Genomic DNA, 23,158 nt, shown 5'->3' on the forward strand with positions numbered 1-23,158 from the left:
CATCATTAAAAGCTCTTGTTACTGGCATGCATCCTATTAATGGAATCGCATTACATCTGAAAGACTTAGCTAAATGAGCCGTAGGCAAAACCCTAAGAGTAGAGAAGTGGAGTTTACAGAGGAATGTGTCTAAACATCTGTTAGATTTATAGCTGTGGAGAAATGAATGCAACCGCACGACACCGAAGCTTTGATCTATCATCATCAGTGGTAACCAAAGTTGTAAGACAACTATTAAATGGTGCTCTGGACTAAACCAAAAGCTAATGATTTAAAATGGCATTTTAACATATAACAAAACCCATTTTTCTTAATTACATTTTGTTATTAAGGTTTACCCACACCATCATTTGCACACTCAATACTTGAAATGTGCAATTCACTTGTATTTTTATTTTTATTCCTATTTATTCTATTTATCCCCTTCGTATATTTTATTTATATTGTCTCTGTATTTATATATATGTGTGTGTGTATAACTCTGTAACTTCTGTCGGTGCTGTGCTTTTTTGGAAATCGAATTTCCCAGAGGAACCCACCCGAGGGATTAATAAAGTTCTATCTTATCTTATCTTACACTCGTGGTGAAATCACTGAAATACTCATCTCTTGGTGTCATACGTGCCCACATGAGTACTTTCATTATCTCCCTCCTCCTTATATGTATTTTATCAGTGTCATGTACTTGGTCATTGTTCCATTGCCAGAGATGATCTCACAGCACTGACATCCATAGTTCTCATTTGAGCAGAGCTCTAGGTTTACATATCTGACACAACTATAACTCCCAAGGCTATGAGCACACGAGACAGTCCACTGTCAGATGGCTAAACCCGTTTGATGCCACTCATCACAGGGGTACCCTTAGATACAGTAGGTGTCACATAACATTTCATACAAGCAGAGGACTGATGACCCCCTTTGCTTCAGGCTACTGTGGGCCAAAGTTAGTATATGGGTTTATCTTGGGATCTAGAATATGACACTGTTGATCTTTTGATTTTGAAACCACAGTATGATCCACGTTAGACATTTACTGTTGCCTCTAGCAAGGTCTCCTCTCATCTTGGCTACATGAAGAATCGAAAGCTTTCTTTTATGTGTGTGTATAAAGATTTTGATGCCCACAATTTTGGAATTTATACCAGCTGTGAGAGCGTGGCTGAGACTGTTTTTGACTCTTTGTGTGTTACTGTGGCAAAATGCTAGCCTGTTGAAACCTAATGTAGTGTCTGTGGAGACTCACTGTCATTGGGATTTTATCAGAATATTCACTTTAATTCAGTTTTATTTATCTAGCACCAAATCATACCAACATTTATCTCGAGATTCTTTATATTGTAAGGTAAAGACCCTACAATAATACAGAAAAATCAGCGAAAACCCCAATATTAAGATGACCTGCTTTGGGGAAATGCTTTGGCGACAGGGGAAAGGAAAAACTCCCTTTTAACAGGAAGAAAACTCCAGCAGAACCAGGCTTAGGGAGGAGCAGCCATCTGTTGTGACCAGCTGGGAGTGAGGGGAGGAAGACAGGACAAAGAAACGCTGTGGAAGAGAGCCAGAGATGAAATGTAACTAATAAGCAGCAGAGGATGAATGTATGGATTCATTGGTAACTTGTGATGTACAAATATATTTCAAGAATTGTCTAAAGACCAATTTCTGTAGCAGCTGGAGTCCATTGCAGGATGATCTCTAAATAATTTTGTGTTTTAATCTCTCTGTTCCATCATATATTTATAAAATGTTTGTTTTTCTAAAAAAAACCAAAAAAAAACCCAGAATCAGAATCAGAATACTTTATTGATCCCTGGGGGAAATTATTTTTTTGTTACAGTGCTCCATTATAAACCACCATAAACTAACATTAACAAGACAGACAATACGCTAACTAAGAATAGTGAAAATACAAGTCAGAAAAAAAAAGAATACGTAAGAAAAAAGAGCTAAACTAAGAGAAAAAGCAGGAGCGACTGTAACAGGCTGCACGCTGGTTGGCGCATGCACACTATAAAAAAACAGCCCTTCAGCAGCTTCTCCAACTTAGGGCTGTGGGCGGCTAGAGCCTGCTGACATCAGAATCAGAATACTTTATTAATCCCGAGGGGGAAAGTATGGTGACCAGGTCCCTGCAATATTTTTTGTCCTTTGTCACGACATCCTGTAACTGTGACAGTGTGTAACATTTTGATTTAGTCTAGTTTTCAAAGGCACTGCTATCCAGTGGTTATGAACAAAGACCATCATCATGAATCATGTGCATGTTATCGTCACACTCTCTTGCTGCCTTGGCTACAGTATGCCAAACAGGGGAAAACAAACAGGGGAAGTCACCAAGTCTAAAGCATTGCAGATTTCAGTGGAATATGATGGAAAATACCTTAAAGACAAGCAAATGCAGCAACAATAAAGACTATGAAGCTACTTCTAACAGGATGACACTGGTGGAATTTTTTGCCTTTGTTATTGTAATTTTGATATTTCACATGGTGGTGAATAGCGACATGAAGTGAAACAGTGCATGTCAGTCTCACAAAGCTCCTGGGGCTAAAAACAAGAAGTGAAATGCAAATCTCAAAGCTAGCTGGCTCCTTTTAGCTTATTCACAAGGGGATGCCACTGCACGACACATCAAATATGGTGCCAGATTGACAGATTTTTACTGCAGATGACCTTCCCCCCTCAACCCCTAGGGGATTTTTATCTTGTCACTGGCTCAAACTAGGCATACTACCTTGTTAGGGGAATGTGGAAACAACTAAATTATGGAGCCAATGGCCAATCTAAGGTTGTGTTGCAACTGAAAGCCAATGATTATTACCAGACAGAACATTAACTTAACTTTTTACATTTATTGATAGAAGGTGTGTTAGAAGATGATGAAACAAATATTTTATGTTTATTGAATTTGCCTAAATTTACTCAGGGAACTGGGAAAATAGCATTTGACTAAAATGCCATATTATTTGTCCCTAATGTGCTAAATTCCAGGTCAATTCAGCACGAACGTAAAGGTGCTGCTATAAATGGATTTAGTATCATATACTTAACTGTAAGGCAATTATTTTATTAATAATACAATAATAAAATTATTTTACATATATTTTTTAGTTTTTTGTGATCAGAACCACAACGTTTTTATTTATTTATTTATTTAGATAGTTATTTTTGTTTGTTTAAAAATAAAAATATAAGCAATTTAATTGCATAAACCATATCTCCTCGTTTTAAAAATCAGGACTCCTGTTATTAAACGTAGCTTATAAGTGTCAATCACTTTTCCCTGAGCTCCTCCTCTGCCCTGACGTCAGGGAGACGTAGCTACGTATTTTCAGCGCACTCCGCTGTGATTGGCCAGATCAGCTCACGTGACTCGAACATGACTTATCACAGAAAATTGCGAGGAGCAAAAAAACTCCGCCGAAACGTGTGCCGAGAGAGAGCGACGATGACGTAACACCGTGGACCGTGCTGTGTTGTCACCAGCTGTTGGCTAAAAGAAGACGAAAGAAAAGTGGACGCGTCTCGATGGATTGCGTGTTCACGAGTGGACCGTAGGGCTTAGAGACACGTTCGGAACTGAAGGAGGGGAACCGGGCGACTAATGGAAGCCCCGCAGACTCATCAGCCGCACAGGGATAGTATTAGTTACATAACTGAAGCCATCGATAACGGAAAAACTGTGATAACGGAGTAGTGCCCGTAAAGGTCGGAGTTGAAGCCATTTTTCTCTGCAGTAAGCACAATGATTTCATTAATTAACCCAACGCATTTGAACTTTTCTTGTTTTTTGCTGTTTTTGCTTCCATGCTTCACTTCAAGATCTTTTTAAGGATCAATTGTCTCCAGTGATGTTTCCAGACAACTTGCAAAAGAGCATGCTGGAATGATCAGCGCTTGCGACATTGTTTACTCTAGTCAATCAGTTGCTACTGAACCAGTAGACACCAGCTTTATTCACGCACAAGGCTACTTCTTAAAATGTGTAAATCTCATTTGATCATATTTTAATGTTTTCTTTATTTATACCACGGCAAAGGCATCTGATTGGCTTGCAGATGTCAGGTTAAAGCCATCATATAACCTACTGTTGCTTTATTGCAATACATAGTAATACATAGAAGTAATTCTTTTCCTTTATGCAGTTTCATTTAAGGGCAACCAAGCTACATGATTCATTTTCTTTTAGTTGAGTTCACTACAGGTGTCTGTATAACCCTTTAAATATGACTGCTTACCATTAGAGGTTGTAGATGGTCAGAAGGTAACATCTTTGGTTTTTGTTTCAGGAGACAGTTACACAGTCTTACCGCCGCCATCATGAACGTGGGAACAGCACACAGTGAGGTTAACCCCAACACCCGAGTGATGAACAGCCGGGGTATGTGGCTGTCTTACATCCTGGGCATCGGCCTCCTTCATATCATCCTGCTGAGCATCCCCTTTGCCAGTGTGCCCGTGGTCTGGACCCTCACCAACCTCATCCATAATCTGGTTAGTGGTGTAGTGGTGTCCCTCAAAGGACCAGCACTGCCACAGTTTGCCTTAACCTTTATTGACTAGGTCAAGTCAGGTCAAATCAAGTCGAGGGCACGTGCAGCACAGTAAAGAGGTTTAGGATGTGGTGAATGGGAGTAAGTTGAGAGCTGAGTCAGAGACACAACTGCTTGCTGCTTCACTGCTCTTAGACATGCCTTTGGTTAATGAGGTGATTCTTTAACAAGCTTCTTGTTTTTTGTTGTTGTTTTTTCATAGTTCCTTTTTTTTTTCTTTCCAACTTGGACAGGCCCACATTTCTTGAGAAGAGCGCAACCACACCGTGATCCTGTTACACAAGTGAATTTGCTAGTTGAGGCATGGGCTGTTTCATCATGCAGCTTAAAAGTGTTCCTACTATTGAGAACACATCTGACTTTTACTTATGAGCTTTACAGTAGATTTAGATTTATTTTAAAAGAAGAAGAAGAGGAAGACCTTAGTAAGTTAACTTCCTGGAAGATTTTGTACTTAACGAAGTTTATTCTTGTATTCACATATCAATAATCCACTAGTGTGGCAATCATGTGTGGCAACAGTGTTCTGTTTTTCCCCTTCTCTGTAGTGCATGTACCTGCTTCTTCATACAGTCAAAGGGACACCTTTCGAGACCCCTGATCAAGGCAAAGCTCGCCTCCTTACACACTGGGAGCAGATGGACTACGGTGTGCAGTTTACGGCTTCACGGAAGTTCCTCACCATCACACCTATTGTCCTGTAAGTTGCATTCCTCTGCTTTTCTGTTTAATGCGGCTTTTTGAGGACCGCAGAAAACCATAGAGGACAATATAATGGGACAATACCTTAAGCAAGTATGTTAGGTCTAAGGAGAGTGTAGACAGGAAATGACAACCAGAGTAGGTCATCAGTTCTCTGACAAGGACACGTCTCACTACCGTGTCATCCATCAGCACTTTTGTGTGTGACAGGCCTAAAGCAAAAGCAGCTCTCTTTGAATGAACCTGTGTGTTTGTGGCTTAATCATAATGCCAGTACCTTTTATTCAGAGTGAACTTGCACACACTTATACCTCAGTGGAAAAATATATGCTGCATTATAAAATTCAGCGCTTATTTTCCTTTGGTGTGAGTGTGGATTGATTAGCATACACGCTGCTCCCTTATTAGCCAAGCCTGCAAATTGAGAAGGGGCACAGTGGTTGCAGAAGTGCCGCTTGCTGCTTTCTTGGCCTTTTTCTGTCCTTATTAACCACCACAGTTCAGTTTACAGGAAGCACTCTGCTTCCCCAGGGTTTATTTGCCAGCTCAGCACGAACATTGTAGCGATAGCGCTTTTGCAGGTGTGGACTTTGTTTTTGCACTTATTTAAAGGGGCTCTTTGTCATTTTGTTTTGCAACCACTGCCAGCAGGAAGAAGTGAGCGGTCAGTCTTTAGACTCCAGATGTAATGGCTACACATCTGCTGAAATCTTCTGGGAGTGTTTTTGTACATGTCCTTACCTGTTCCGCTGAGAGCAGGAAATGCAATTCATCATTCTCACTTAACAAAAATCCCTTACTGCCACACCTAAAAGTGCGACTCATATTAAATCAACATAGTTTTATTTATTCCACCATCTCACCAGGATTAACACAACTCTGCAAACATACAGCCAGCACACAAGCCGAGTTTATATACATGGATGTGGTATGTATGTGGTTCTTTTGTTTTTTTCAGGGGGCCATAATAAAAATGATAAATAATCAATAAAACAAGTGTAGGACCACATGATGAAGAACTGTGAAATCAGATGCACACATTGCTGAATTCTGGTAAACTCTATAAGCCGCCGTTTGTTTTTACTTCTCATATTTTACTTTGGTTTCCTCTGAGGTTACAATAAAAAACTAGCTTACATCTTCCTCATATGCCCCACTACTTTTACTTTTTATGATGTCGCAGGCTGGGTTGAATTGTGGCCGAAGGTTCAATTCTACAAATAATTTTTCAGATTGTTGTAAGTTGAAAAATTTCTGTGATAAACGGAAGCTTTATAGATATGTTGATTAGGTGTCATCACTGAATGTAGAAATATTGAATAGGTAATAGAATATTTACTATTTATGAACAAATATATTGTGTTATACATGAAATCTAGCCTTAGATCTTTAGACCATTCTAACCACCCCAAATGCAAATGAAAAAACCGTTTATTGATAACGAGACAGAGCTTGACCAGAGACTGCAGTGTGTGGAAGGCCTCTTGAGGCCTCTTGAGGATGGGCAGTGGCTCCTGAGCCAGTTAAGTCCCCTGAAACCTCTGAGAGAGGATGACAGACAGAGGAAGAGGGGAGGGAGAGCAAGGAGAACAACTGCTGTGTGGGACAAGTGGGCATCTGTAGATAAGACTCAAAAGGGAATGTTTATGTGGTCCTGCTCGCGAACTTCAGATAAATCATCTCATATTCATAAACCACTTTAAGTGTTTTATCTGCTTCTCATCCTCGTCAAAATTGGAATCATCAGTTAGCCTAACATGCATGCTGGGATTAAATTAGATGGACTTTTTAGCTTGTTGGTGCTTGGAAGCCTAATGTAGATTTAGGCTTACAGATTCTCATATCAACTCATTTGCTCATTACCAGTGTTGTAATTCTGTTGTTTGGCACATTAAAATGGTCTCACAGGACAACTGCTGGCACAGCTTTTGGGAGTTAGGAAACATCTGGGTGTGATTGGCAGAATAAAACTAAGTGAAAGGTTTTTTTATACATAGAGTGACATTTTATAAAGACATTGTGGTTTTCTTCAGGCTTTTAACAGACTGCCTTGCTTTCACACCAGCAGAGAGAAATCTAGACATAAGCTTTATGTCCTTTGCTCATTGTAATCTTCTCCTTTTTTGTGCCTATTCTTGATTCAGGTATATATTAACCAGCTTCTACACCAAATACGATCGGGCCCATTTTGTTGTCAACACTGTCTCCTTGCTCACGGTACTCATTCCCAAGCTGCCCCAGCTGCACGGTGTGAGGATCTTTGGGATTAATAAGTACTGACACAGCAGAAGAGGACTCCTCCTTCCTGTGTCCCTGTGGACTGCTGAGAGCACACAGAGTATCAAGCTTCTGATTTGGCTGCAGAAACATTGGGATCTGTGGTCGTTTGGCGCCTCACTCTGCAGAGCAGCACTCTAAATAAAGCCTATTGAGCATACTGCCATGGTACCAAACCCCAGGACGGAGACACAAAACACTAGAGAGCACAAAGGGAAAGTGTTCAGTTGTGATTATTTGTGGAAAATCTTCTTTGAGCCTCGTGATTTTTCCAGAGACATTTTAAAAGGATTTCTCAAAGTATTGTGTACATTTCTGTAGACGTTCTCAAATGTGACAAGTGCCGGGGGAACAGGACAATGTAGTTGTACAAATGTGGTGTGCCATTTTACACTACTGGCACACTGAGGCAGTAATCAAAGTTATTTTGTATGTAATGATACGCTGCTGTATTTATTCAGCTTCACTCTCGCGTGTAGCTTCGTCTTCCTTGAGGTTTCTGAGCTTAGAGGAGAGCAACAATAGTTTAATGAAATGGTAGGGGACCTGTGAAGTGCAGCGGAAGCGAGACACAAGAAACCATGAGATTTTATATTTAGCCCTCGCTGTTCTGCTCAGGGCCAAGATTGGAAAGTTAAGCAGCCTTTATTTTTATCTGACCATTTCCTTATTTGGACACCTCTTGTCCTGGTTTGTGCGCTGCAAACCTCCAGTCTGTGTGCAAAAGCACTCGACTGATCTGACTTATCCAAAGGTCCTGCAGTCTGGCTCTGGAGATGGGCAAAATATGTTCACACATGTTTGTTCCTGCTCTGTAAAAGTACTCAGGATCTGGTATGTTGAGCATGAGTCAGCTGTGTCTGCAGCTCAGACCAGTCAGCAGATTGCATACTGAGTTCTATGTTTATTAGGTACGCTTTGTGCAGTCTGATGCACTGTAGCACGGATGCTTTCATTTACCTAAGAATTAAAAATCCTCCAGAATGATGAAAACAATGCAACAATAAAGCACTCAGGACAAAGATAGAAAAATAAACCCTTGCAAAGCGGGATTAATCACTTTGTCTGCCAGCTGTAGCTGCCATTTTTCTTTAATGCTTTCTTCATAAAGCATCCTGATCTGGATCTAGGCCAGATATTTGGTACAAAAAGGACTTTTCAAAGGTTTGAAAAATGAATTTAGGATGTGGTGTGCTTCATTTCTCTTGCATTACATTGGGTGGAGTTGCAGGTGAGGATTGTTAGCAGGTTCCATAACATAAATTTTACTGACTTTTTTATGGCTGTGCTTTATTCTCCAGTGTAAGATTTTGATTAGGTAGAAGTAAACTTGTTAATATGGGATAGAAATGTCCAAATCACCCTCTGGAATGTATTTCAAAATTCTCCTCAGAGAGCTGGTATTCGTTTACGTTAAGCCTAGTTTTGATCCTGAATTCGGGGAAAAAATAGCCAAGCAGTAGTCAAACAGTGGCCTAGGGCTTACATTCAATATCACCTTAGGTAGTTTTTAATGGAGGATGCTTCTGGCTACTTGAAGTCGAGTTTTCACTCTTGATTTTTCTTTGTGTTGCTCTTCTGTAACTACCTGTCTCATGAACTGCTTTAGATTACACTTTTTTTATCATGTTTTTAGCTTACTCCGTCTCCCGTTTGATTGTTTTCTGAAATTAGCTGGTGCTGGAAACGAGGCTAATGAGAACAGTTTGTGGACTGAAAGAAAAAGGATAGAAAAAGGAGACACTAAAGAAAATAGCTGCATAAGATTTTTAAAGTAGGTACGATCCAGATCTTTTAAGAATATCAAGTACTTCCTCGTCATCTGATTGAAATCTCCACTTCTACTAGTCCTATGTGCTAAAAGAGGTCATTGCATTACAGTAAAAACACTGGTTGCAATTTTCGGAGAAATACAGTGAAAGTGCATCTTTTCAAATCCGCCATGTTTCTTCGTTTTCATTTCGTTTGTCAGTGAAAGGCCAAAGCAGGCCTCATCGTAAGCATTCAGGGTCTTTGAGTTACTGTGGGCTGTGTATCACGTGCACAACAGTGCTTTGATTCAGTTACACAAACAGTTGTCTTGACCTGATTTGTCTTTAAGAAGACACAATTCATATATGTTTGTCAAAACTATTGCCAGGTTTAATTTTTCCTGGAGCAAAAACCGCAGATGGCCAGAGCTGGAAAATGAATACAGACTATGGTTTGAAGAAGCATCATTTCATATTTGACCTCTGAAATTGATAAATGGTACTGATTAGTTGGGGACAGGCAGAGAGGGAATGAAACATGAGCTCAAACATGGATTTCGTTTAAAGGTGACTAAACTGTATAATAGTTCATCTTAATTCTCATTCGAGGTAAAATTATGTTTTACATTTCTTCTTTTGAACTCAATTTTACGATACCAGATGTTCAATCAGAGGGGAACGTCTATTCTGTGCTGGGATACGAGGATCCATTCAAATCTGTTATGAATTGAAAAAATAAAAATGTATAGATTAATAGTTAAACCACTATTGTGCCCTTTAGCAGTAGTAGAAGCAAGAGCAAGTATAGATCTAATATTTAAAATGACTTAGAGTGGCAGCGGTAGTAAATGTAGCAGAATCATATTTTCCTTAGATTTGTGGTTCACGCTGTCACTGCAAAACATGAAAACATTCATTTTATTAAGTGTGTTAAATTGGAAAAAAGTAATAAATGAATCAAACATGGATCATAGAACCAAAGAGTTCACGTATGTGTACATAATAGTTGATCTGCCCGAGCCTTCATCATGTTTTCAGATGTATTCTTACTCTAAAGGGCTTCATTGTAAGACTTGCTACAGCACAAGATGACAATGCATTTACTTTTTTTTTATCAGACTGTTTGAGAACATCGGATAAACTGAATGTTGATTAAATGTGAAAAGTTGCGCTTGTAGCTCCTGGTTTGATTTTCTTTTTTAAAAAAGTGTACTTGCTTTGTTTTTGAAGGACATTGCAAAGCCATTTTCTGTAAGAGCGCTTGACTCTAAATACAATGTTTTTCAAGCATCATCTCAAAATCCTTCATTGTTGTACTGCGTATTTGTGCCGCCGTGTCCTCGTTTTCTGGCGTTTAATTAAAATGCAGAAAATGTGTTGGATCTGTAAAGGAATTGGTAAGACGAAGCATTGTGCTCATCATTTTTTGTGTGCTTTTCAGTATGTACAACAGGCACAACATGGTGTGAGACAGCCTCTCCTGTCTTGTTGTGGCTGTGCTTAACTTTTGTTTGCACATCCAGGGCTCTCAAGAAGGTTGAGTGTTGACTCTAAACACAGATGTAAGCATCAGATGGATTACTGCTCATCAAAAAGAGAAAGGCTGTATTTAGGACACCTTTTTCAGTGACTACAATGTACTGACATGCCTCCTCCATGACGTGTTTGCAGGAGTTTAGTTCAGACTTTTAGGTTGCTTAACATCATGACTAGTTAGTCCTTACAGTACAATAGAGTTTGCACAAAAGGAAAAATGAAAATTGTACTTTTTTTTTTTTTTTTTTTTTTTTTGAAAATTGTACTTAATAAAAGCAGGAAACACTTTCAGAATTGTGCATAGATGTGATATTTTGTGCTATATTCTGTACTTTGTCTTTGCAGGTACAAGGGTTTGTAGAAAATGCCTGAGAGTAGTAACTCTTGCAATGCACCTCCTGAAAGCTGTGCAGTGCATCAGGTTATTCAATCTGAATGATTGTCCTAAACTCTGCAGCTTGAAACAGTACTTCTTTGTACTTTCTGTCAACTCTACCTGATAGTAAACCTATGCATCAAATCAAAAATTAAATCTATGGTCTTCATTTCCCCCATTGCAAGCTGATACTGACGCTGTACAGTGCTCACCCTGTTAAACAACACCGGGGGCTGTTTAAACATTCAGTAAGTGAAAGTAACAGTGAGGTATTACGAGGCAGTAAATTAGCAGGGTGTCACACATTATATGAAAGCAATCAAATGATTTAAGTCATAACAATATAAATCCTCATTTTAGGGGCAAAATAAGCTTTTTATTTGGTGTTAAGCAGATATGCAATGGCATCCCACCCATTTATGTTGAATAGATTTAAAGTCTTCTTTAAACATGAGTTGAAATCATGATTAAAGTTATACCTGGGAGGTAAATGTTTCGTCCAAACATTGTATTTTTTTGATAGAAATAGTTGAACGACTTGTTCTTTGTTGCTCATATCCTAGTACTACATCAGTAAAATCCAGTATGTTGATCACGTGCTTCTTTTTAATGATGACTACTACCCGATGTTCATGCAGACGTGCCCCCCCCAGTCGTGACATTTATCACAATTACCTGTATGTGTTTTAGCATAAATTTGCATAAAGGCCTTCTGTGTTGTTATGCTACAAAAAATAAGAGGAACTTAAGATGAACAAAACTATATGAAAATTAGCATTATTTTAAAAGGTCAGTTACCTTAAAGCAAAAACAAAGCCGTATTGGGACTAACTCGTTTAAGATGACAGACGCAGTAAATGGCTTTTTAATTATTGTAAGGAGGACAAATGTCAGGCAACAGGCAGAGGTTTAGGAAAATCAGTGCAAGTGTTACAATAAAAACAGTGCTTTCTTTTTTAAAAAGTATTTTTATAAGCCTAAAACTACAGTGAGGGTAATTCCTCTACATTTTTTATTGCAGTTAGTTTTCTAGTTTCTAGGTCTAGTTTTTCTTTTAGTTAACTAAAATCTTTTTTGACCTATTTTTAGTGTTTAGTTTTAGTTTTAGTTAACTATAATAACTTTTCCTGAAGTCTGAAAAACTTTCCACTTATCCAGTTCTGTATTGCAGGGAGCCTGTCCCAGCTGTCATAGGGAATGGGACAGCACACCACCATGCTTCCCAGTCTGAAAGCTGTGGCTCTCAAGTATTGCTTTACTTTTAAGGGCTTGATGATAATAATGAATCTATTCTAAAATGTTTGTCTCAGGATGCTTTGGCTCATCTTGCTATTTTCATATTCTTTTTACACTCCATTTGAGGCCAAAGAGACCAGTGCATAGGGCAAATGTGAATGTGTGACCCAGAGTTTATGCAAAAAAAAAAATGTTATTATGTTCTGGGCTATGCAGTTAAAATCTGGGCCATATATTATGTGCACAGTGTACCAAATAACAAAATACGTATAAAGAATTCTGCAGTTAAAAAACACAAAGCAAAAACAAATATGCTACAGTAAGTACACCTGAAAAAAGCCAGTCTGTATTTCTACAGTAGAGGGCAGCAAATAGCTGCCATTGACCTTAATATGAAGAGACGTTCTGCCTCTATAAATAGAAAAACCTCAAGGCGGAGATTATTGGTCTTTCTCTCTTTTTGTCAAGAGGTTTTCTCTTCTCTGTTCATTCCCTTATTTACGCTGATTTACAGTGTCATAGAAATGTAGCGACTTCTTTCTTCTCATCGCTCTCCTTGAAAAGGTGTTAAATTTGTCTGACAGTTAACACTTAATCCAAGCTAACATTTGTCACTTTGTATGGACGCGTGAACGCAAATTATAAAAAATATTTGTTAGCAGAGGAAGTAAAGGATGTAGATATCTGCCATGTTAAACATACGCAGTGTGAAGTAAAAATATCGGAGCTGTTTATTTATAGTGTCAACATTTATTTGATCCTTTTGTTTCATGTTGGGAATTCAATACCTTGTAGTTCCAGTCAATGAATATCAGGGTTTGTCTTATTTTGGGATTTACTACACTGTACTGCACTGTATATGCTCATAAAGTCAGAGGAGTCATGTCTCACAGGGTGAAAGTTATCATACTGAATCACTGATTAAATCTGATAAAGATATATTCTTACAGTTTGAACCTTTATTGTTCAACCAAGTCATAAAATTACTATATTGATATTAGTTACTTGTCCAAGTTAGTTTGTTATAGTTATTTAACCACTCTAACCCTTTTAAGATTGTTTAATTGAATTAAAAACAATCATTTAACTTTGCAATATTTTTATTTGTAATATTTATTTACATAAATTCCATTTCTTCCCCTACCATCTCAAAACTGGCCACTGAGATTTACCGAGGGCAGTAAATTAAAACTACTTCCGCCTCAACCAACTACAACAGAAAAGTGCTGCTCACATGTAAATGTAACAATTTAGAATAACACTCATTTGAAGCTTATTTAGTTAATGAATGTTGTTACCTTTAATGTATGTTTTTTTTTGATGACAGAAACCACATTTCTGCAGAATGAGAAATCTTACTTTTAACATATTTTATTGTTATTTTGAACATTTTATTTGTTTTTATTATTTTAGAAGTACCGCTAATTAACGTGAATTAAGATTTTTAATAACTGAATATATTTAGAGGATGCAAGACTCAAAGATATAATGTTAAGATTTGATGTAAAGTAAAAAAAAGTATTTTCAGTTGTGAAAAATGTGTAGAAAAACACATCTCTTATGAAAGTGCACTCATCCTCCTTAGCACCTCTGACTCCTAGAACCAACAGATTTGAAATTTTCTGTAATATATTCTGAAATATTTTGTGTTTTTACAGCCTTTTATACACAGAATGAAACACACACAAAACAGCTTTTATGTCTCGTTGCATAAGACACGAGCTAATATTTGTGTTACCTGGTGGGAACATTATGTGTCTATTTAACATTTTCACAACCTCAAAACAATTCGTATCAATTTTGTATCAAAACTAAACTTAAATATGTTTGTTTAATTTTTAAACAGTAGCTAGGTCTGATCTAGACGTATGATAAAGTTTTCCTTTTGAAATTTACTGTAACCTGATTTTAGATTTGACAGTATTTACTATTTAGAGATCTTTTAAACCTGCTATCATCAGAAAATTAAACATTCACTTTTCAAGCAGGTTGAAGGAGACATATTTTTAAAAATCGTGATTGGCTGACCAGATTTAACCGAGAAAATGTGATCTGTGGATGTCAGGTGGTGGGCAGTGATTACCTTATGATTACTTATGTGTCTCATGCCTGTTTTCTCGCACTGCTGCAGAAATGTAAATGAATATGTCTGAAACATCTATGAAACCCAATGACCCTCTGATCTTGTATGCATGTTTAATTTCCCCTATTTTATGTTAACTCACAACTTCAAAAATAAGTTTTTGCTCATCCCAAAGAGGCAGCATGTCTGCCTTTTTCTTTGGAGGAAAACAAAGTCACATGACTGCCAAACAACCAACAACCTCATTAAGTATGGATGACTTCCCGACCAGAAATGCAGTGCGCCCATCAAGCCCTCTGCAACCGAGGGGGCACGTGTCTCCTCAAATTGAACATTTTGAAATATGCATGCTCCATGTTGTGAGGCTCCCACTGCATACGCTTGGTTTTCCTGTGGATGTGACAGTGCTGGGTCTCATAAAACACAATGCACTCGAGATTCATTTCTCAGCTGCCCTGCTGTGACCTTGACAAGCTTCCACCAGATAATAATGCGTTGATCAAGGGTGTTGAGAGTTTCATGTCATAGGGAAGAAGGATGTCTTGATGTGTGGAAGTGGTTAACTATAAATAGAATCAAACAAGAACTGGATCAATTAATTATGAGCTCTGGATTCCCCGCAGGGTCTTTGAGAAAGCCAAGGACGGGACGGACAACAGGAGATGACGTCCCTGTAAACACTGCCCTCCTGCCATTGAAATGCACCGTGGGGTTTAAAGAGTTTGCCCCTAGACTTTCTTAAGCTCTCTCTACAGTCTCTCTGACTGCTCTGTCAAACTCTATAAAACGTCACATTCATAGTGAACAAAAACTATTTATGTTTATTTTCTCATACCTGAAAAAAGCGATTTGAATATGAAGTCCAGAAATGAGCTGGTGGGGTTAGTCGCCATTGTATCATATGACAAAAACAGGAGTTTGGACGTTCTTCCTGCACCTCTGTGGGTTTTCTGCAGGTACTCCAGCTTGTTCACTCAGTCCAAAGAAATGCATGGTAGGTTAATTATAACCTGTGTTAACCTATGTTAGTACTAGGATGGACTGGCAGTCCATGGTGTACCACACCACTCTGCCTGTGTCAGCTGGAATAAGCTCCATGGGAACCTAGTATGATAGACACTTGAGCAAAAATGGATGGATGATATAATTAACACATTCTGCTTTCCAAAGTTGTTAACAATATTTAGAGAGACCCCATCCTTCTTAAAATATCTATGCATGCATCCATCTTCTGGTGCTTATCTAGGTTCAGATTGTGGGTACAGCAGTTTAAGTAGTGACCCAGACTCTTTCAGGTCATTTTCCCAGCTCTTCAGGGGGGGATCTGAAGGTGTTCACAATCCAGTCTTTCCAGTTTACCAACAGAAAAAAAATTCTCAACCTATTGCTATGGGAGAGGCCCGCCACCCTTCAGTGGAAGCTCAGTTTCACCACCTGTATCTCATTCTTTCACGCAAGAGGATAAAAAACTGCAACTTCAGCAGTGGAGGCATTCCAGCATGAGTCAGAGTCTAGTCATGATGTGGCTGTGGGCTGTCAGGAGACATTCTACATCTCTACACTAAAAGTGGGATTGTTGTGACATTTGATTTTGCTGCAGGAAGCTTTGTTGTTCGAGTTTCAGCACCATCCAGTTTTGAAGCGAGTTGTTACTGGAAGCCTCTGTAGCATTAAAGCTGCTCGACACTTATTTGGATACGAGTACATGAAAGTTAAATAAAAAGTCAATGAATGATGTATTAATTTGTCAATTATTACTTTTCTGATTGAATAACCAGGTGGTTCTTACTCCTATAATCCCATATTGTTAAAGCTGCTGGTATGTCAAGACGTCCTTCTGCTTTCACTCCCAAGTCATCGATCTTTAAGATGACCAATCACCTTTGGGTAACTAAATGTATCCAACAATTAAAAGCAAAACCCCCCAAAAAATCACTGGGAAAAAAGTGAAACTGAGTGCTATTGTCCCCTGGCTGATAATTATTTCTTGTGCGTGAAGGCAATGATGCAATGTCCATAATAGTGAGATGCATCTGAAAACACAGCATTATGTGAAGCCCCCAAAAAGAATATGCTGGAAAAGCACAAATCTGTGTATAACTATGATATAAATGTCAATAAACAACTAAGATGTCCAACTATTTATTTTTTATGTAACTAGATCATCATTTTTAAAGTACAATAATTAAAAAAAAACCCAAACAACTATTGCATATTTTAACAAAAAGCCCTTAAAAAGTCTTAAATGTAATTAGGTGCAGGAACACTGGGGGATATGCTTAATCAGATGAGCCTGGATGAGCCCCATAAACAGGATATTTCTATCCACGTTAACACACTCACTGATCTAAATCTGACTCTTGGCTGGTTATAAATTCCTCTTGTCTGTCTTCCCGCTCATAACAAAAAAATGAAAATGAATAAACTTGTAATAAAGAACCTCGAAACAAAAGTGTTTAACTAAAGTCTGAAACCCACTTTTGTGCCTTTATAGACGAGGACGTCCGCAGTGACGCCTTCAGATGACGAATAGTTTTTGAGCATGAGCTGTCTGGCTTATGTGGCAACTCATAAAGCCTTACCCAGATCTATCACATGTACTATGAATATTCATAAACTGTTCTTGTTTTACATTATTAACATACTCATTCCACCCAATAATAAGATTTATGATGGCTTTGTGACACTCAGAGTTTAAAACCAGCAGTGGAAAATTTGCTGGTCACCATGGTAATGCCACATAAATTAAGAAAATGCTCCAGAAATGCTGCAATAAATAAAACACATCACGGCTTAAGAGACTGCTCTAATTAGATTTAACTTCACTGCAATTTAGCACTGCACTGCTGGGTATTAAGCCATGACTAAATCTGAACACCCCTAATTAATTACCTAGGGCTTACTGAGCATCTTGTGCTTGCTTTGTATTTTTGTTTTGTTTCGTTTTATTTTGCCTTTTCAAGGACGGTCAGCTGTATTGTTCTCCCTCAGTCTTTGTCTGCAGCTGTGTTCGCTTCTGTCGTGTTGTTATTCTCACATTTTGTGGAGTAAAGAGAAAACATGGAAGGGTGAGCTAACAGAGGAGGAGACAGGAGGGGAACAGTGTTTGTGGGTCACTCAAAACCACGTGACTGAAGGCATTTTCAGGTCTGAGCAGAATTCATTAAGACCAACAAAAATAGAAAAAGCAACAAAACAGTCTTTTTTTAATAGTGGACATAAAGAACATAACTCTATAAAATAAAAATACAGATTGCAGGAATCCCTCCTCAGCTGTGTTATTGTGGATAACTGCTACACAAACACATAAGCCCGGTTGAGCAATTTAAGTTAATACAACCAAGCTGTGAAAGCTACAATAAGGTTGATGTCTGCACCGGCAGATTACCAGCTACCGTGTTAACATAATGAGAAAACTAGATGCATTTGCGGTATTGTTTAATAGAAAAAATGTCCTTACACTTGCACTGTATGGTGTTTTTAGGAGGCACCAAACCTTACTCTGCCTGTAGTAAAATAAACTACAGATTCCTGTTAGCAGCATGTAGAATAAATAACAATAAAAAGCAAAGAAATAGCAAACAATACAACCAAATCGAAAAATACACTATTCAAATGTACATGTTTTATACAGAAGTGCTCTCTTTGAAGACTACCACAGTGCTATTGTCCAAATACTTGTAAAATCTAACCATATCCAAGCCTGATTATTGCATCTCCAACTAAATATCTTCAAACATCTTTTCAGACAAATTTAGATTAAAGTAGCAGCAGGACTATAGAAATTCTCCCCCTAGAATTTCATTTCATTTCATTTCTGACTCAAGGACTACAAACTGGAACGTGTGTCATAAAAGCACTTGAGCCCACACCCTGCGCTCTCATCACGAGTACCTTCTGAAGGATAATTTCATCTGCTATACCACAATTGCATTACTGAGCATGCAAAAAGCTGAAAGCTGCCTCTGAAGGCCTATGTTCAGGCTGAAAGCATTTCGAATGTATTAGTAAGACAAATCACACTTAGTTCGAACGTACTGTCTCTTTCAGGGACCTGTTTCCACTTGTCTATAGATTCTTTTTAATCTTCCTAAGTGGTCCAGGTTGTGTCCCTGTAGGATCAGAACAAGAGAAAGAGAAAACTTGTTGTGCAGCTTTCGGATTACTCCGCTGCCCCTCTGCATGTACACATATTATTATAGAACTGTAGTCTTATTTATCGTCAGGTTGTTGCTGTATTTTCAGATCAGATCACAAAGCTGTTCCCCAGCTAATGGCATTCAGCCATGTCAACATGCACCTGCCTAAATATGAATGTATGTGTAGTTCAAAGGGGAATGCAAAGATAAAAGCAGCATCTTGAACTCGGCCCACTTTGACGGTTCGCATTAATGAACGACTAGCATTTTTATTATATAGAATCGTGTTGCCTGCCTTTGATCACCACTCTGCACTGGATGATTTATACTTGAAAGGTTTTTACTGCAGCTATCCCCTCACAGCTTTATCATATCTTATCCCTGCACTGAATTTCAGTGCATAATCAGATGGGTGGAATTAATGTTTTTGAAGACTAGACAAGACATGACTGTAAGTCACTTAACTTAAATCGTTGTTGATAATTTGCTATTAATCCGAGCAGTCATTTGGTGTGGAAGCATCATCTCTCTTTTGCTTTTAGTGATGACAAAAGTTTAAAGCTTCACCCTCTTCATTTAAGGGTTATGCTGAATATTAATAATTTAATCTGTGCTGAGCCACACGAGCTTTCTGTCCATTCCTCGAATAAATGGATCCGGACAAATCAGCAGCTTTATCTATAGAGTACGTTTTGTGCATCATTATCAAGTCCCTGTCAGGGTCCTGGGACTGGGCGACCCAGGATCCCTGAGCAGTCATGTATTATATTATTATTATTATTATTATTATTATTGTGTATTTTGGTATTGCTGCTGCTCTCCTCCATGATTGTAGATGTGAGTGTGTGTGTTTATGTCTGCGGGGATGCTTGGAGGATGGAGCTCAGCCACCTGCAGGCCTGAGGGGTGTGGCCCTGCGGAAGGACTGGCCACACCCGAAGCCACACACCTGCCGCTGATCAGGGCTCGTCGGGGGAGCTACTTAGGAGAGTCTTGGAGCTCCCACCGACGCGGGATCATTCCTTGAGACTCCACGTTAGTCGTCCCATTGAATTGAGGTAATGTGTGTAAGTGTATGCCCGCGGTTATTTGTGTCCTGACGGCTGCGTCTATTGTTTCCCGCAGGAGGAGCGTGGAAGGCACGAAGAGCAGCGAGCACCGGGGGGTGCTGACACGGGAGCGGAGAGCACAGAGACACGAACTATTCACGCAGAGACACGACACGGGAGTCTGGGAGAACACGGGGATTTATTGTTGTTTTTGTTCCACTCTGTAAATAAACACACTGTTTATACATTGAGCACCGCGCCTGAGTCCTCCTTTCCCCACTCCTTCCACGGTGTGCCAAGCCAGACCGTGACAGTCCCATTGTTAGCTGCTGCCAGAGGGCATTAGATGGGATGGTTCTGTATGAACTTTGGATAGTTGGCTTTCCTAAAAATACACATTTTAAAATGTTACCGAAATTTGAAATGCATATTATTTTGTAAAATATGTTTTGCTATATCAGGGATATTCAATTAAAATTTAAGGACATCCAGTTATAGAACATTTCCTCCATCAAAGGTCCAGAATACATTATAATTCAATGCAATCTATTTTGAAGTGTCATCCTTCACTGCATGAACCTCTTCTAAGGTCTTTCTTTTTTCCTCCTGCCTTCATTTTTTTCTCTTTTGAGTGTGGCAGCTTCATCTACAACATCCTTTGTCCAGTATATCTACTATTCCTCCTCTGCACATGTACAAATCATCTCTAAAGCACTCAGCCTGTGCTGTTCCTCTGATATACTTCTAATCTAGTCCATCCTGATGACTCCCAACCCAAATCTTAGCATCTTTAGCTACGCCACCTCCTGTCTTTTTGTCAGGGCCACAATTTCCAAACCATACATCATAGCAGGTCTCACAATCGTCTTGCAAACCTTTCCTTTGACTTTTACTGCTATCCTGTTGTAAATCACTCAGGACACTCGTCTGCACCAGCTCCACTCTGCCTGTACTCTCTCCTCCACCTCTCTTGTTGATTGTCTGCTGCTTTACGAGGTTGACCTCAGGTATTTAAACTCATATACCTTCACTTCCAGTCTTTGTATGTTCACCTTTTCTCTTGTCTCCTTCTCATTTCCATACGTATTCTTTTCCTTATACTGACTTTCATTCCTCTTCTTTCCAGCACATACCTGTGCCTGTCCAGACTCTCTTCCACCTGCATCCTGCTCTCACTATAGATGACAGTATCATCTGCAAACATCATAGAGACTCATGTGTCAGCCTGTCCATCCCCATCACAAGCAAGAAAGTGCCCAGAGCCTGTGCCTGAGGTAATCAAACCCCCACCTTGAATCCAGTGTCACCCCTACCACACAGCTCACCACTGTCTCACTGTCTTCATGCACCGACCTCCCATACTTCTCTGCCACTGCTGACTTTCTCATGAAGTTCTGCAGTTCCTCTCTCTCCCCATCATATGCTTTTCTTGATCAACAAAGACACAGAGCAACTCCTTCTGGCCTTCTCCAAGCTTCTCCATCAAACTCTCAAAGCAAACATCACATCCGTAGTACTCTTTCTCAGCATGGATTCCCGCTGCTGCTCCCTGGCTCTCTACTCTCTTTAGCTTCAACAACATGAGGGATAAATCATGTTGAGCGCAGGTGTAGTTACTGAAAGATGGGGTCTTCTGAAAAGAATAAACTTTCACTTTACACGTGTGCATTTTTATTTATAGAGCAGCCACAGTAAGAAGACTTGTGTCAAGAGGGAAACTGGAAGATGCAGAGAACGCATTAGATCTGTGACCATAATATTAAAATGAATAAAATGAGCTTAGAATTACTCCCTTTACTCTGCCAAACCATCATGCTTTATAACACACTTTTATGTTTTACACCTGGATATAATTTACAATAAGGAGCTACAGTATAATCATACATTAAAGTGTACAGTCTATAAGCTATTACTGCCAACGCTTGAAGCTCTAAAATGCCTCAGGGACCACAAGTGTGTGTGCAGCCCAAAAACTCCAGTATAAAAGATTCTTTCATCACATATATGTGGGGTATGAAACTGTTACCATTTCTGGATGCCCCCCTAGGTTTAGGTAGATGTTATGATTATATGTCACATGAATGATGAACTGCTGTGGTTTAGTAATGTGGTTCACAGATTCAGTCTGTTGCTTATGTGGGTTCTTTAAATTAATGTATTTTCTGTGGCAGATTTGTAGAAACAACGTGAGTTTTATGTGACGCTGTGACTGTTTATTTGTTTTTATTTGGAATGACGAGATTTGGAATATGAGTGAATATTTTCCATTATGAAAAGATCCAGGTATGCAGTGCAAGATACAGACATTTCATCTGCTATACCACAGATGGTATAGCATGGGTTAATCTTCATTGTTCAACCTAAACCAACAAGATGATTGCTGCAGATATTCAGCACCAGAGAAGCCAAAAGTTGCTTCCAGATTAGATACATTTAGCACTTTAGGTGTTTTAAGTTCTCTTCCTTATGCTGGATATATAGCGCTCCAGTGTGAGAAGGACTTTGGGAATTCAATCAGCACATAGTTTTTGCAGATGGGCTTCAGTCTATAACAAGTGTGTTGCTTGTGCATGATATGCTATGCAGAGATTTAATGCTGTTTTGCTGTAAAGCTTGTTTGAGCAGAAAAGAGAACAGCTACAGCTCAGCTGCAGCAGACAGCTACAGCGTGTAGACGTGCCTCTGCAGAGCTCTGTATGGCATGAATACTGGACCATGTTTGAGCCATTTTCAGTGTGACACTTGATTGACACATGATTTTGGTTCAGCTACCTTTCATGTCTGATGTGTAGTGGCTCAGTCACACTAGAGTAAATATGGGATTGAAACTTCCTTGCGACTAGGAAGGTTGTTAAGCGGTGATTGCACTGAATTTTTCCACACTGGGTGGCTGATTGCAAGTTCTTGAAGGATGACGGTTTTGCAGACTCAACCATTAAGCAAGGTTGGGCATTTTTTGTTGGAAGGCATTTGCATAAGTCGCCTGGCGGGAGACTGCAATTGCTCTCAGACAGATTGGGAAAAGTTTGCCAGTAACTTCCGTCTAATTTATAAACACAGATTGTCACAATCAATCTGAGTGAGTCAGTGAAACTAACTCATCTGCAATGTGTCACTTTGCAATAAGGGACTTGACTCAACTGGATGCCAGCTCGTTGTATTCTGGTCATATTCTGACAATGTCATTGTGCAGTTAAATTGCCATCTTGCAGCAACTATGTCACTTTAGGGGAATTTCCTTTGCAGTTATATGAATTTCTGGTTAAACTGAATGTAAGTAATTTAAGTTCATCTGGCCACAGATTTGCAGTTTTCTCTGATTTGTCACAGTCATTATCACAAACACATGTATTTGACAACTTGAGCCTGTTTAATCGCAGGGTGATAGCAGACTGACTTCATCTTGCCATTTTATTGTCATTTTGAAGCCAGCAACTCACTGCCAAGCATCCA

General features: G+C 39.1%; 1 protein-coding gene across 3 annotated transcripts in view; it reads left to right on the top strand.

The window, feature by feature from the left end:
- The first annotated feature begins 3,376 nt into the window (after nt 1-3,376).
- Nucleotides 3,377-23,158, top strand: part of ormdl3 (ORMDL sphingolipid biosynthesis regulator 3) — a 70,383-nt gene continuing 50,601 nt past the window's right edge. Inside the window, exons 1-4 of one of the 3 annotated variants that reach the window (XM_082544972.1) lie at nt 3,381-3,739; nt 4,293-4,497; nt 5,105-5,256; nt 7,403-10,463. In XM_082544972.1, coding sequence (XP_082401098.1) covers nt 4,324-4,497; nt 5,105-5,256; nt 7,403-7,538 — 462 coding nt within the window. In that variant the 5' untranslated portion in view covers nt 3,381-3,739; nt 4,293-4,323 and the 3' untranslated portion in view covers nt 7,539-10,463. Of the gene's footprint in view, nt 3,740-4,292; nt 4,498-5,104; nt 5,257-7,402; nt 10,464-23,158 lie in introns of those variants that run through there. The other 2 variants (XM_082544970.1, XM_082544971.1) reach the window with 2 other exon arrangements.

Source organism: Aulonocara stuartgranti (genome assembly GCF_965226115.1).
Source record: "Aulonocara stuartgranti genome assembly, chromosome: 8".
Taxonomy (NCBI): domain Eukaryota; kingdom Metazoa; phylum Chordata; class Actinopteri; order Cichliformes; family Cichlidae; genus Aulonocara; species Aulonocara stuartgranti.